Source organism: Pleurodeles waltl, chromosome 10, assembly GCF_031143425.1.
Source record: "Pleurodeles waltl isolate 20211129_DDA chromosome 10, aPleWal1.hap1.20221129, whole genome shotgun sequence".
NCBI classification, from domain to species: domain Eukaryota; kingdom Metazoa; phylum Chordata; class Amphibia; order Caudata; family Salamandridae; genus Pleurodeles; species Pleurodeles waltl.
The window spans coordinates 450,811,192-450,827,279 of record NC_090449.1 but is presented as its reverse complement, the minus strand read 5'-3'; the positions used below and the strand labels follow the sequence as shown (position 1 = coordinate 450,827,279).

Genomic DNA, 16,088 nt, shown 5'->3' with positions numbered 1-16,088 from the left:
ATCCCCTAGCGGCCCAGGAAATTCTTGAAAGAGGGCTGAAAGGAGAATCTGAGCCTGTACCCTGGACATTTTTCTGAACCCTCCCACCGTGTACTGGTGAATGGCATCGGTGGGCCCTCTGGGGGTCTGGTGGTGTTCCACTACCTGACAGATCATTTGATAGGCCAAAGAAGGCGCAGCGTGTTGCGACAGAGCTAGCATGGCCTGGCACACAAAAGACAGTCTGGAATCATGGCTCTAACAGACAAAGGCCCCTTCCACCTGGCACACCGGAGTACGTCCAAGGAGTTCCCCTGCTCCGTGTTTACAGTCAAGTACACACCACTGGTCATCCCAGGACCTGGAGCAGGCGCAAATCCCATCAGCATTATTGTGAAACAAAAGAGTACAAAACCCAAAGGACAAGGCAGTCCTCCGGGTGGCACAAGGCTGATGCAGGATCCCAGGACATAGACGTATGGTGCCCCTGAAGATAAGCCACACCGCAAGAACCCAACACCTAACTAGACAACAGTTGACGGCTGTCCAAGACTTGAAGTCTTCCCTGGAACCCAAACTTAAGGCAATGGTGCTTGAGGTGGACTATTAAGGATGGACCACGAGAAGCTAATGGAATGAGTGGCGACAAAATAATCTGCATTGGCTACATTATGTTCCTCAGTGAGTGAGATGCAATCCGACATCCAAACTCTCCATTACAAAGTGCACTTCCTGAAACTGAAAGCAGTGGATGCAGAGGGGCGATCCTCTAGGATTAGTGGACGTTACTGAGCAGACTCAGGCTCCCATCAGGAAAATGTATCTTGAGAAGTGGTTTGTGAACACGGTGCTGGCCAGGAGACCATTGCATTTCTTGGTGGTTGTGGGATTTTTCACTTATTGAGACAAGGGCCACAAATTTCAAGCCTCCAGATCCTGAGGGGCGTGAACGCTCTAGAACAGTCAAGTTAATATTTCTCTGATTATACCACCGAGATGCAACACTGTAGAGAATTGTTCCATGGGTTCAGACAGTGCTTGTGAGAGCTCCAGATATGGTACGCATTAATGTTTCCGGCAAAACTCTGGATTATGGACAACAGTAAAGTGCATTTCTTTGAAACCTGTGTGGAGACACATTCCTGGCTGGATACTAAAGGGGCACCTGACACAGAAGATTGTGATGCTCCTACCACCCCAGGCAGTTCTGGACTGGACAGAGAAGATCTCAATGAGGACCCTGAGAGAGACCATCTTGAGAACAGGTAGCTGCCAAATGACTCGCAGTTGTGGAGGACATCAAATGATGCACCAGGTCCACACTATCAACTTCAGGAGACAACCAGGAACATTACACTGAGACAGAGAACAATGAGTTGGAGAAGGCCCTTTTGTCCCTACGGCATAGACCTCAGGTCACACATGTGATGGCAGACTTTGTTGTGTAACCCCTGGATGCCCATATGTCCTTTTTTGGTTATGCTCATGGTACATGGCAGGGGAAGTTACACACTTGCAAGCACTACTGTTCTAGGGTGGCAAAAGCAGTGTTAGCAGATGATTATGGGAGTTGCCACAAGGTGGAGCACAGGGAACCCTGAGCGGCACTGTGTAGTGTTCTCTGGACTACTTCATGAAGATGACAAATGGGCACTGATCCCAGATGTCAAAGTTTTGGAGAGACAAGTTCCAGGTCTTCGACCAGGGAAGGGGACTTGTGATTTCCATTGTATGTACTTCAAGTGCAAGTTCTGAAACACAGCGTGACACACCACTATATGAGATGTGCCTGGGTGTGCAGCCAGGGAAGAGCCATGCTGTCAACCCCTTCTTCTTAGGGATGACAAATGTAATCCCAAACTCCTCATCTTGTTACAATATACTTACCTGGAATGTCCAGGGTATGGGTGTAGGAGGCTGGACTGGCTTGTAGTGGGTACCAAGGGGTACTTACACTTTGCACCAGGCCCAGGTATCCCTTATTAGTGTAGAGGGGTGTCTAGCAGCTTAGGCTGATAGAAAAGGTAGCTTAGCAGAGCAGCTTAGGCTGAACTAGGAGACGAGTGAAGCTCCTGCAGTACCACTAGTGTCACTTGCTCAATATCATAAGAAAACACAATACACATATATACTAAAAATAAAGGTACTTTATTTTTATGACAATATGCCAAAGTATCTCAGTGAGTACCTCAGTATGAGGATAGCAAATATACACAAGATATATGTACACAATACCAAAATATGCAGTAATAGCAATAGAAAACAGTGCAAACAATGTATAGTCACAATAGAATGCAATGGGGGCACATAGGGATAGGGGCAACACAAACCATATACTCTAGAAGTGGAATGCGAACCACGAATGGACCCCAAACCTATGTGACCTCGTAGAGGGTCGCTGGGACTGTAAAGAAACAGTGAGGGTTAGAAAAATAGCCCACCCCAAGACCCTGAAAAGTGGGTGCAAAGTGCACTAAAGTTCCCCAAAGAGCACAGAAGTCGTGATAGGGGAATTCTGCAGGAAAGACCAACACCAGCAATGCAACAACAATGGATTTCCAGACGAGAGTACCTGTGGAACAAGGGGACCAAGTCCAAAAGTCACGATCAAGTCGGGAGTGGGCAGATGCCCAGGAAATGCCAGCTGTGGGTGCAAAGAAGCTGCCACCGGATGTTAGAAGCTGTGGATTCTGCAAGAACGACAAGGGCTAGAAACTTCCCCTTTGGAGGATGGATGTCCCACGTTGTGAAGAGTCGTGCAGAGGAGTTTTCGTGCAGAAAGACCGCCAACAAGCCTTGCTAGCTGCAAAGGTCGCGGTTAGGGTTTTTGGATGCTGCTGTGGCCCAGGAGGGACCAGGATGTCGCCAATTGCGTGAGGAGACAGAGGGGGCGTCCAGCAAGACAAAGAGCCCACTCAGAAGCAAGCAGCACCCGCAGAAGTGCCGGAACAGGCACTACGAAGTGGAGTGAACCGGAGCTCACCCGAAGTTGCACAAGAGGGTCCCACGACGCCGGAGGACAACTCAGGAGGTCGTGCACTGCAGGAAGGAGTGCTGGGGACCCAGGCTTGGCTGTGCACAAAGGAAATCCTGGAAGAGTGCACAGGAGCCGGAGTAGCTGCAAAACACGCGGTTCCCAGCAATGCAGTCTAGCGTGGGGAGGCAAGGACTTACCTCCACCAAACTTGGACTGAAGAGTCACTGGACTGTGGGAGTCACTTGGACAGAGTTGCTGAGTTCAAGGGACCTCGCTCGTCGTGCTGAGAGGAGACCCAGAGGACCGGTGAAGCAGTTCTATGGTGCCTGCGGTTGCAGGGGGAAGATTCCGTCAACCCACGGAAGATTTCTTCGGAGCTTCTAGTGCAGAGAGGAGGCAGACTACCCCCACAGCACCACCACCAGGAAAACAGTCGAGAAGGCGGCAGGATCAGCGTTACAAGGTCACAGTAGTTGCCTTTGCTACTTTGTTGCAGTTTTGCAGGCTTCCAGAGCGTTCAGCAGTCGATTCCTCGGCAGAAGGTGAAGAGAGAGATGCAGAGGAACTCTGATGAGCTCTTGCATTCGTTATCTATCAATTCCCCAAAGCAGAGACCCTAAATAGCCAGAAAAAGGAGGTTTGGCTACTTAGGAGAGAGGATAGGCTAGCAACACCTGAAGGAGCCTATCAGAAGGAGTCTCTGACATCACCTGCTGGCACTGGCCACTCAGAGCAGTCCAGTGTGCCAGCAGCACCTCTGTTTCCAAGATGGCAGAGGTCTGGAGCACACTGGAGGAGCTCTGAGCACCTCCCAGGGGAGGTGCGGGTCAGGGGAGTGGTCACTCCCCTTTCCTTTGTCCAGTTTCGTGCCAGAGCAGGGCTGAGGGATCCCTGAACCGGTGCAGACTGGCTTATACAGAGATGGGCACCATCTGTGCCCATCAAAGCATTTTCAGAGGCTGGGGAAGGCTACTCCTCCCCAGCCCTGACACCTTTTTCCAAAGGGAGAGGGTGTAACACCCTCTCTCTGAGGAAGTCCTTTGTTCTGCCTTCCTGGGCCACGCCTGGCTGGACCCCAGGAGGGCAGAAACCTGTCTGAGGGGTTGGCAGCTGCAGTGAAACCCCGGGAAAGGTAGTTTGGCAGTACCCGGGTCTGAGCTAGAGACTCGGGGGATCATGGAATTGTCTCCCCAATGCCAGAATGGCATTGGGGTGACAATTCCATGATCTTAGACATGTTACATGGCCATGTTCAGAGTTACTATTGTGACGCTATACATATGTCGTGACATATGTATAGTGCACGCGTGTAATGGTGTCCCCGCACTCACAAAGTCCGGGGAATTTGCCCTGAACAATGTGGGAGCACCTTGGCTAGTGCCAGGGTGCCCACACACTAAGTAACTTAGCACCCAACCTTTACCAGGTAAAGGTTAGACATATAGGTGACTTATAAGTTATTTAAGTGCAGTGGTAAATGGCTGTGAAATAACGTGGACGTTATTTCACTCAGGCTGCACTGGCAGGCCTGTGTAAGAATTGTCAGATCTCCCTATGGGTGGCACAAGAAATGCTGCAGCCCATAGGGATCTCCTGGAACCCCAATACCCTGGGTACCTCAGTACCATATACTAGAGAATTATAAGGGTGTTCCAGTATGCCAATGTAAATTGGTGAAATTGGTCACTAGCCTGTTAGTGACAATTTGGAAAGAAATGAGAGAGCATAACCACTGAGGTTCTGGATAGCGGAGCCTCAGTGAGACAGTTAGTCATAACACAGGTAACACATACAGGGCACACTTATGAGCACTGGGGCCCTGGCTGGCAGGGTCCCAGTGACACATACAACTAAAACAACATATATACAGTGAAATATGGGGGTAACATGCCAGGCAAGATGGTACTTTCCTACAATGGGCACCCACAGCAAATGATACATAAAACCCACCTGTGTTAAGCGTAGAGGTACGTCACTTTGGATGGCTGCTCACAAGGGAACTCATAGCACTGATTGTGGTATATGCTCCTATTACACGGACGACCTCTTTCCCACCACACTCACTCCTTTCCTGCTCACAGAGCCCACCCTGTCATGAGTGTGAGGGGAAGGGGCTTTGAATGCAGTGCTGGTCACAGATATTAACTGCTCGACCACTTCCCCCACGCAAATCTGGGGCTTATGCAGTGGCAGCATCAAAGTCTTTATCCCAGTGGGTGATAAATGAACATATACCCTAATGACAGGGAGTACTCCTGTTATTCATGGGTACACGCTGTACATTCTGATGGATACAACTACCTGTGGATTCCTCACCTTATGGATTCTCACATGTGTCAGCATCCGACGGAAAATCTTCTTCCCAGCTCTCCATGTCGACGAGGACGTCACAGTTGCACAGCTCCACTAGACTCCGTCTGACGTCACCGTGCCAATAAGAGGTCCTCGCCGGCGTATTGACGTCAGTTCCCTTGTTTCCATGCCTTTGATGCTAACGGTTTTCTCCTAGCTCTCGCTACTGTTGAAGGTGTTACATCTTGTTACTAGTTACAATCCGGTTTCTAGTTACAATTTCTCCTCCTAGGAAGTCGGGATTTAAGCCTTGTTGAGAGTGTGGGGTCGCATGTCGGTTACTGACCCTCATGATGATTGCCTTAGGTGTCTGAGCTCCGAGCATGACGTCGAGGAGTGTGAATCCTGCCAGAGCATGGATCCTAAGGCTCTGAAAGAGAGGGAGGCCAAACTCTTTTTGGCCAAGGCGAAGAAGGGGCATAAGTCATCACAGGTCCTCTTCCCATACTTCATTGAAGAGACACAAGAAGCAACATCGTCATGACTCTCGACATAGTTGGGCTCGGAGCCGTTCAAGATCAACGTCTCCATCTCGGTGGCGCCGTACGACGTGGGAGGTGAAGTCCGACTGACTCCATAACCTCAGAGCCCTCAGGTTTCTCCGCCACCGTCGGTCTTCGAGGTAGTTGCACCTCCGGAGAGTCCTCGATTTTCACCTGCTGCACATGAATCGGCTGTTCAGCAAGCGCAGGTGCAACATGGAGACCAGCGGTATCCTGCCTTCCCTGCTCCAGGAGCGGTTCCGGCGGCATTTTTAAATGCAATGTTTTCGATGGTTCATGCTATGGCCCCTGCTGGTCTCACAGGTCTGTTAGCATTTTCATTGGGTTCCCCGGCTCCTTACAAGGCGGCACCATTTATGCCCTTCTATTCAGCTGAGGGTGCTGGTTCGGCGCCGATGACATCGCCTCGAGGTCCTGCGGTTCTGATGATGTTGCCTTCCAGACCTATGGCGCCAATCTCATTGCCCGTCAGTCGACGCCGATGATGGGGCCTCAAGTGTCCACGGCGCCGTTGGGATCCACTCCGGCGCTGGATCTGGATATTGGATTAGACCGAAGCCAACCTTCCTCTCCTGTTCCGCGCCTTGCAGTTTTGAAGCCAGTGTCATCGACGTCAGCCAATTCTATGTCAACACCGAAGTTAGAAGCCAGGCTGAGGTCACGTAGAAAGGCCTTGAGACTTTTGGAAGAGGAAGAGTACCAGCGGCAGTTGCTGGAAGAAGGAGAGATTGTGGAGCCCTTGGAAGAATATCAAGGGCTGGATTCAGCCAGTGGGCTTGACACTTCCCCGGAATGGGACCTTTCTTTGCCAGGGGAGTTCACGGAGGAGGCAGCCTCCTTCCATACTGTGATTAGGAAGGTGGCAAATTTTGGGGATCTTCCAATGCCTGCTGCAGAGATCAAGACAAACATTCTGATGGAGGTCCTACACCCTTCTTCAACTTTGGCGACTCCATTGCCTCCATTTAATGATGCTCTTACGGAGCCCACCTTAAAGCTATGGAGAAGCCTGTGTCGTCACCTGCTGTCAATAGGTCTGTGGGAAGGAGGTACAGGGTTGCGCCTGGAGATCTGGGGTTCTTGTCAAAACATCCTACCCCGGAGAGTCTGGTTGTTCAGGCCTCATGTTCCACACGGTCTGCACCAGGCTCCTTCCCTGTGATTCCGTCGGACAGGGAATCCAAAAGGATGGAGCAGTCGGCAAAGAAAACTTTCTCCTCTTGCAGTATGGCTCTCAAGGCGGCAAATGCTACCTGTGTTCTTGGTAGATACGTCCATGCCCTTATGAATTTGGCTAGGGCTATGGTTCCTGACCTGCCGCAGGAGGTGCAGGGAAAATTTGGTGAACTCCTGTCGGATGCTCAGGCTGCAGTAAAACAGATAATCCAGTCAGGCCTGGATTCCACAGACTCAGTGGCCAGGGCAATGGGTACCTCTATTGCTGCCAGGAGGCACGCACGGTTGAGGTCCTCTGGTTTTTCCTCTGATGTGCAGACTGCTCTATTGGACTTACCCTTTGATGGGGAAAAACTTTTTGGTGATAAAGCTGACTCTGCCCTAGAGCACTTTAAAGACAGTCGAGCCACGGCAAAGTCTCTGGATTTGTAAGCCTCCTCTGCTACCCCTTTTAGAGGTTCAGGGGGTTTGGGCCCGGAGCCGTTCACTGTGGGAGAACCCAGTCCACGGTTCAACAGCCTCCCAGCCTCCCATATCGATCATTTATATGGCGTGGGAGGGTTCGGACAAGAGGAGCCACCCAGCAGCACCCTGCATCATCCTCTTCCTCTGGAGAGCAACAACAAGGGAAGCAGCCCTAGTTTTCTCCCCATTTTCAACCACGCTTCTCCTGTAGGGGGAAGATTACGTCTTTTTCTCCACGAGTGGGAGCTAATTACATCAGACTCCTGGGTTCTGAATATTGTGAGGAAAGGATATGTTCTCCCTTTTTAGGAGTTTCCTGCTCCCAGGCCTCCCCGTCCCTTGTTTTGTTCGGAAGACCATCTTCTGTTGTTGCAGCAGGAGGTTCAGATCCTGTTGTCAAAAGGCGCTGTGGAGTTGGTTCCGCAGCAGGAAAAGGGTCAGGGTTGTTATTCAAGGTACAATCCTGATCACCAAGAAGGACGGTCCTTTGAGACCTATCCTAGACCTGAGGATTTTGAATTGGTTCCTCAACCAGGAACAATTCAAGATGCTGACTCTGGCACAGGTACTTCTGGCGTTGAACAAAGAAGATTGGATGGTGTCTGTCGACTTGCAGGATGCTTACTTTCATATCCCTATACTCAAGTTGCACAGGAAGTATCTCCGGTTTGTGGTGGGGTCGCAACACTACCAGTTTGCAGTCCTTCCGTTTGGTCTTACTTCAGCACCTCAAGTCTTCAGGGAGGTGATGGCAGTGGTGGCAGCAAGTCTCAGAAGGAAAGAGGTTTCGGTATTCCCTTACCTGGACGATTGGTTGATCAAAGCCAAGTCTCCAGAGCTTGTGTTGCGTCACTTGCAGATGACAACTCAGTTGTTGTTCAGTCTGGGTTTTACAATGAATGTACCCAAGTCTCACCTGGAGCCCTCTCAACGCCTCCTGTTCATAGGGGCAGTACTAGATACTACATTGAATCGGGCCTATCCTCCGCGTCAGCGGATTCAGGACATCCATGTGTTGATTCCAATGTTTCAAAATGAAGCAGTTGTTCCAGTTCTCAAGGCCGTGCGCCTGCTCGGTCTGTTCACTTCTTGCATTCTGTTGGTCGCTCATGCACATTGCCACAAGAGGGCTCTCCAGTGGTGCCTCTGCAAGCAGTGGTTTCAACACTAAGTGGATCTCAAGGAGTCGATAATGATCTCCAGAGACGCTGCAGCAGATCCATGATGGTGGGCTGTGGACGGCAACCTTTCTCAAGGAAGGCCATTTTCACTGCTGCCTCCGGTGGCAATGGTCATGACGCATGCTTCCACTCTAGGGTGGGGAGCTCATCTGGGGGACCCTGGAGATCAAGGGTCGTTAGTCTCCAGTGGAACAGACTTTTCATATCAGTCTGTTAGAATTGCAGGCGATTCGTCTGGCTCTCAAGGCCTTCCTCCCATACCTTCGCGGGCAGTCAGTTCAGGTCCTGACGGACAACACTACGGTGATGTGGTATATAAACAAGCAGGGAGGAGTAGGGTCGTATTTTCTCTGCAGAGAATCTCTGCAACTCTGGTCCTGGCTTCGGGACCATCAGATTTGCTTGGTAGCAAATCATCTGGCCGGAGTGCTCAACGTATGTGCGGACACTCTTAGTCGACATTTTTCGGCTGATCACGAGTGGCGTGTCCTTCAGGATCTGGTCCTGTACGTCTTTCAGATGGGGTTTTTTCCAGGGATAGATCTGTTTGCCACTCGGGAGAACACGCACTGCCCATCATTCTGCAGCCTCCAGTATCCGGTGCAAGGAGCTTTAGGGGATGCGTTTCAGATCTCTTGGTGCGACCAGTTGCTTTACGCATTTCCCCCCATACTCTTGATTCCTCGGTTCGCCAAGATCGGGCTCAGGTCATTTTAATAGCCACGGATTGGCAAAGAACCATGTGGTACACGGACCTTCTCCAACTCTCGCTATGCCCTCTGCTCCGTCTCCCTGTCAGGGGAGACCTCCTCTCGCAGTCGCAGGGGCAGGTTCTACACCCCCACAGCCTGCACCTTCATACCTGGAGATTGAACGGGGCAACCTGAGTTCTATTTCTCTCCCACCGGATGTAGTGGATGTTATTCTATCGGCCAGGCGACACTCCACTAAGACCGTTTATGCCGGTAGGTGGGCAAAATTTGTGGCTTGGTGTGGAGAGAAGCAAATTGGCCCACCTCTCCGATATTCTGTTATTTGCTTTAGATTTAGCACAGAAGGGTTGTGCAATTGCTACTGTTAAGGGCTAATTGGAGGCACTGCCAGCCTTTCTTTGCCTCCCGGATCAACCCTCCTTGTTTAAATTGCCTATTGTTATTAGGTTCTTAAAAGGTTTAAGTAATAGGTTTCCTCCCATTCCTTTTCATATGCCTCAGTGGGATCTGAATCTCGTTTTAACTTTTTTAATGTGGTCACCGTTCAAACCCATGCATTCTTGCCCGCTAAGGTTTCTAGTTCTTAAAACGGTTTTCTTGGTAGTTATAACCTCGGCTAGGTGGGTTGGTGAGCTTCAAGCTCTTTCTTTTAAACCCCCCTTTACCTTGTTCTTTCCAGATAAAGTGGTGCTGAAAAACAGGGCGGCTTTCCTACCAAAAGGTGTCACTCCTTTTCATATAGGGCAAACCATTACCCTTCCAACTTTCTACCCTCCTCCTCACCCCTCGAAGGAGGAAGAGAGGCTTCACCATTTGGACCCTAAAAGGGCTCTTAGCTTTTATATTGAGAGGACGAAAGACTTTCGCCTGGAGGACCAGCTGTTTGTGGTGTATATTGGACAGACGAAGGGCAGAACAGTCCATAAAAGAGCAATCTCCAGGTGGGTCATTCTTTGTATCAAGATTTGCTACTCGTTGGCAAAGAAAGTTCCCCCTGAGAGTATCAGAGCCCACTCCACCAGGGCTAAGTCCGCTACTTTGGACCTGGCTAGGGGGGTTCCGGTGGTGGATGTTTGCAAGGCAGCAACTTGGGCATCCCTCCACACCTTCGCAAAGCATTATTGCTTGGACTCTGAGGTTAGGAGAGACAGCCATTTTGCACAATATGTATTGCAGGATTTCTTGGTGTAATCAGACAGGCACCCACCTCCGAGTGAGGTACTGCTTTGGGACTCTATTCATAAGGTGAGGAATCCACAGGTAGTTGTATCCATCAGAAGAACAAGTTACTTACCTTCGGTAATGCTTTTTCTGGTGGATACAATAGCTACCTGTGGATTCCTCACAATGAGGGGACAGCATCAGACAACTTAATTAAGTGGGATGCCTTTAAAGTGGTTTTATGGGGCTTGTGTATCAAAACTTTCTACTGTACGAAGCAAGTACTCAAAAGGGACCTTGTAGCTCGAGAGGACCACATATGCTCCCTTCAATGAAAGTCATTAGAAGCGGAGGGACTCTGGGATCTGTCTACCGCACGGGCAGCTTATAATAAGAAACTACACAAATGGGGACACCTCGAACACGGGGAACACACAGCCATGCGACATAGGGAGGGTGACAAAGAGGGTCGCGCATTAGCATGGCTCCTGCATAAGGAGTCCACCAGGACACCAGTGGTCGCAGTCCGGAACGTAGAGGGAAAGGTGGTTAGTGGGCAATCAGAATAATGGTGTGTTTTACAGTTATTACGTGCCCCTCTATACTCCGTGGCCGAGATGACCGATCAGGCTGCAGATGTTTTTCTGAGCACCATTCCCCTCCTCACCTCAATCCAACACAAAAGGCTTCTCCAGCTATAGCAGCTACAGGAGGCGCTAGCGCAGATAGCCAAGGGCAAAACACCGTGTCCAGATGGGCTTCCCTTAGAATTTTGCGCTGCGTATAGACTAGGTCTAGTGGCACCACTTTTATAAACCTATGAAGTAGCCTGCGATGCGGGATAGCTTCAATGCCCACTTTCTCCTCTGATCTTTGCCTTGGTCATGGAGCCAGTGGTTTGTGCCATTCGAATGGGAGATATCGATGGGTGGCCTGTGGTGTCACTGTACCCTGATGATGCGTTGTTATATCTACGAGAGAGTATGACTACTGTTGGCAAGTTTGCCCTGGTGATGGTGGCCCTGGAGGACCTCGGCAGGGCCTCGGGTCTTAGAGTGAATGGGTATAAATCCTGCTTATTCCTGCTTACTGCGAGGACCCTGATTAGTTCCGGCCGAGCACTGCCTTGAACGTGGCGACCAACTCGTTCAAGTACCTAGGAATACATATTTACCATACTGAAAAGGATATTTTGATGGTAACCTGGAGGAAGGTGGTGACCTCCATGCCTTTATCTACCATGGGTCGTGTAGCCATTGCTAAAATGTTAATCCTCCCTAGGTTTTTATACTTTTTCACAGCGCTACCTCTTGTACTGAGACCCTGGAATCTCAGTCTCTAGAATCTCTGGAGAATTGGTATTTAGCATCTCTGAGGCTACTGTATCTGGACTGCACTTGGAATATCTGGCCACACTGTACATGGAATGTTAGGGGAGACATTCTTTATTTTCTCTGGGAAGACCGTCCCCGTAATGTTTGAAGAAATCCATACAATATTTATGTAAAAAGTCTCTGGAATATTTTGGTAAATTGTCCCTGAAACTTGAACTGTACTGGAATGTTATTGAAACTTACAAAATAATTTATTGCCATTTGTAACCAATAAGTCACTGATTGGAGCTGTTTCATTAGCAAAACTGGAAATACCTTGGAAGAGATTTTCTCTTTTTTTTTTTTTTTACTTTTTTTCAACTAAAAATAAACTGGAATGGAATTCAATTGCCCTTTTCAGACATTTCAGTATCTAAAACGGATGGGGCAAGTTGGAATTGTTGATAAGAGAAAGAACTGAGAGGACCTCTGGTTGTGGTCAGGCATTATGCATGGGTTGTTTCTGCAGAAGGCGGTCAGAATTCTATTGAATGTGTATTTGAGTTTCACACACAATCCTAAATTCCACTCCGGTGGAGAGGCAGCCAGGCAACCAAGAAAGAGTTGATATCATCTCATCCAACTGGTGTGAACTCAGCAAAAGTATGTCCGCTGTACATCACCCGGGTGCATATTCAGTTAAGTGCTGGTTGTGTAGTCAGGATGCAATAAGTTCAAAGTAGTTACAACTGTGACACATTAAAGAAACCTCGAACAGAGTCACATGCTCCTGAAACAGTGCAATTCAGTGATGGCACTACATGGAGCACTAGAAAGAATGTTAAACCCACCAGACACCCCATCTTCCTAACAGACACTGGATCCAGAATGGGACCAACATCTTTAGGCTAGAATCAAGGGTTCTGGCTTTGTGGATTGAACCCTAACAAAATGATTTGAGACTTTGTGACATTCCGTTTTAATTTGTCTGAATTTCTCTGATGCATGTGGGGCATTACTCTTTTTTGGTCTGAGTGTGTGGGTACATTTAACAGTATCTGGTTATCATCAGGAATATTTGTGTAGCCAACAGTTTTCAGTATTTAGATTTACACAGTGGCACTAAGACCGAAGTCTTGTATTTAAAAAGAATAGCACAATTCTGAAGCTTTTTTCCCTTTCACTCTGGTTTTTCATGTTTTGTCAGTGATGTGATTGTTGGTGTCAAATGCACTGATACCATCAAGGCACCATATCTACTACTTTACCCAATAGAAGAAAGATGAGAAAAATATCGTATAATTTTAATTAATTCAGAATAAATTACTGGTTGATTGATAATTGATTTAAACATAACATTTTCCTTGAAGTTACAGCTGTGTTTCTTTGATAAATACCTGCAGCTGGTAAAACAACCATTTTCTTTTAATATTTAAAGAAAAGGCACGGCCCTTTTCTTCAATATTTGTTGTTAGGAAGTTTGAAACAAACCAAGGATTTATAGAACTGTACAAAGCTTCTTTAGACGCAGTGTAGTTTGTTCCCTATTAAATTCATTTGAATTTCCCTTGTGAAAGCGTGATTTTACATCCATTGTGGGTTTTGGGACTGCAAAATTGCTCAAGGGACGCTTAACCTGTGCCAAGCGTATGTGTTTTTTTGCCGAAAAAAGGTCATGGAATGCCTCAATTGTTGGTAAAAATTAACAATTTAAACACTGGGTCTGTATTGGTTACCACTGTGTAATTTGAGAGTTTGCAACCAAGTTATCACTAATATAGGTGTTGCCTGCTGCTATGGCAGAAACTACTTTCCCATTGGGTGTTTAACAGGGGTGTTCAGTTACTGGAATCTGAGAGGGATTATTCACAGATTCACATGATGGAAGTCTTTTTGGAACTATCAGGACAAAGGTATTTCTGGGGAGATAGTTGGTGGAATATCCTGGTAACCTTGTGTTTTTTTAGTAACCCCAAATGTCTGATGGTTTATACTTTATAGATTGAAGAAGCTGTCTCTGTGCAACACCCTACTGACTGATGCGGGTCTACCCCATCTCCAGAATTTAACAGACCTGGAAGATCTCTGCTTGGATCGTACAAATATAACCAGCATAGGGGTTTCCAGATGTATCCGAAGCCTAATTCACCTGCAGGTAATCGAATGCTGATGTCAAGGACGTGTTTTCAACATCTCATGAATTTTGGGGATTTCACAATGTTTTAATATTGGCAATACATTTTTCTTTCTCCTGCCTATCATCTATGGCTTCTCCTTCTCTCTATCCTACTCATTTAAACCTCATTCGTCTCTGCTTCTGTCACATGCTCTCCTCTCCCTATCATTTTAGCACTTCGTTTTCTCTTTCACTCCTCAATTTCAAAATTTTCTCATTAACAACATGATTCTTAAATCACTTCTTCCTTCAATGCTCCATTTCTCCCAGCATCTGTCTGGAACACCTTTTCTGGTTAGTGACCATGTTGGCCTTCTTGTTCCCCACTTTTATAATCAATGGACCTTTGCTCACTACTCATTCTCCATCACAGCATTGCATTGTTAGCTTATTTTTCTAACTAGTGCTCATGTCCCTTCACTTGTCCTCCTTCTGAATCTTAGTTTCTTTCAGATCTTGTTTCCTTCTCCAGTCAATACCCTTGCCTACCGCCATCTTTCATACATCTAACACTGCCTTATTTTTTGAGCCCCGTATTTAATAAGTCCACAAGTGCTCCATGTTGGTGTATTCAGTTACTGTCCTGTCCTATTTATGCTTCACTCCTCTTAAAACTGCCCATCATCTTTCTTGTTACTATTCCGTAACTACTTCGTAATAACTCTTCTCACATCAATGCATTCGCTTCTGTTACTCGCACATCTCGTACTAGTGGCCCATTAATACATACTGTGTTCTTTTTTTTCTTGAATCAATTCTGCAGTTCCATATCGAGCTTCCCTTGTCTAATTCATGGCCTTTTCTGCATATCTTTCCATGCTTAAACAACCCTCTTGTAACATTTCACTTAGTTCTGTTTCAATCTATTCATTCACACTTTTGACCTCCCAGCCTTTTTGCACTGAAAAAGCCACAAAATAAAAAGTAAGGTTGAAAATCAAGAAAGTAGGTAGAAACATTAAATGTTAGAATGGTAAAACCATAGATGTCTCCAAGGCCCAGTTCCTTCTGACTACTTCCTCAATAATCCATAATAAATTGTGTCCGAGTTGATCTGTTGTCTAGAACACGTTTGACAAGTTCAATTGATCGCTATGATTTCTGGTGCAAAATATAAGCTGCAGAAGCATAACCACCAAGGAAACTAATGGCTTAGTTTGCTATCCATCATAATTAAACCTTAGCTGTTTGCTGCCAAGACTCAAGTTACTGCCAAAATGTGGGACAGTTTTTGATGATTCTTCATCTCTATAGCCTCAGCGTCTTAATGTAATTGATACTCTACTTTTCTAGTCAATACCCCCTCGTGTTTACTTTGCCTTGTTTCTCTATTCAGAGTTTCTTAGTCCTTTGTTTTTCTTGGCCGTTAAGTCAGCACCCATTACTCCTTTCTGTTCTTTCCAATCTCTGATCATTGCCCTCTTGTTCTCTTCAAGTCAAATTAACTTTCTTCGGTCATATTATTATAGACCACAAAAGTAAGATAGTCATATACCCCAAAACAGAATAAAAAAAGGACAGATTCATATACAGTCCTAAAAAAGGATAAAAAAAACAAATACAAATAAAACACAATCACCAAGTACAAAGCGTAAGATAACATCACTTTTAAAAGCCTAACTACGACTTCTGTAATGGAAGAATGAGCCACAAAAGAAGTGGTCATATGTAGCATGTTACACTTCACAGTGGGATGGTGATCAGAACATAAGACACGTTCCATGTTAACACTAAAAGTGCAGTTTAGAGTGCTTCACAGTAATAATGCAAACAGTGTTTAGGCTGCCAGAGTAGTAAGACTAGAATGTATCTAAAACCAAAGCATGCAGAAAGGCACATAACAGTATAGAGAACTACCCAAGCAATTGCTTTGCCTTAGGCACCTGCTTCAAAAGGGTATAGGGTATATATATTGCCGATACAATCTCCTCTGAGCCCAGAGACTGTGAAAAGTGCAATGCTTCTGTGCAATGATGCAAGAAATACTTATTAAGAGTTTCAGCCTGGCCCTAGGAGCAGCTCACCAGACCATGCTTGCACACTGGGGTTCTTCCACACACCTGACACACCTAGGCTGGCTCCACTGCCTATG

The 16,088-nt window shown here is 47.1% G+C and overlaps 1 protein-coding gene across 8 annotated transcripts in view; it reads left to right on the top strand.

The window, feature by feature from the left end:
• Positions 1-16,088, top strand: part of LOC138261611 (uncharacterized) — a 909,500-nt gene that overhangs the window by 651,402 nt on the left and 242,010 nt on the right. For all 8 annotated transcript variants that reach the window (XM_069210725.1, XM_069210726.1, XM_069210728.1 and 5 more), the window contains exon 13: positions 13,822-13,975. In XM_069210725.1, the coding sequence (XP_069066826.1) occupies positions 13,822-13,975 (154 nt within the window). The remainder of the gene's footprint in view (positions 1-13,821; positions 13,976-16,088) is intronic.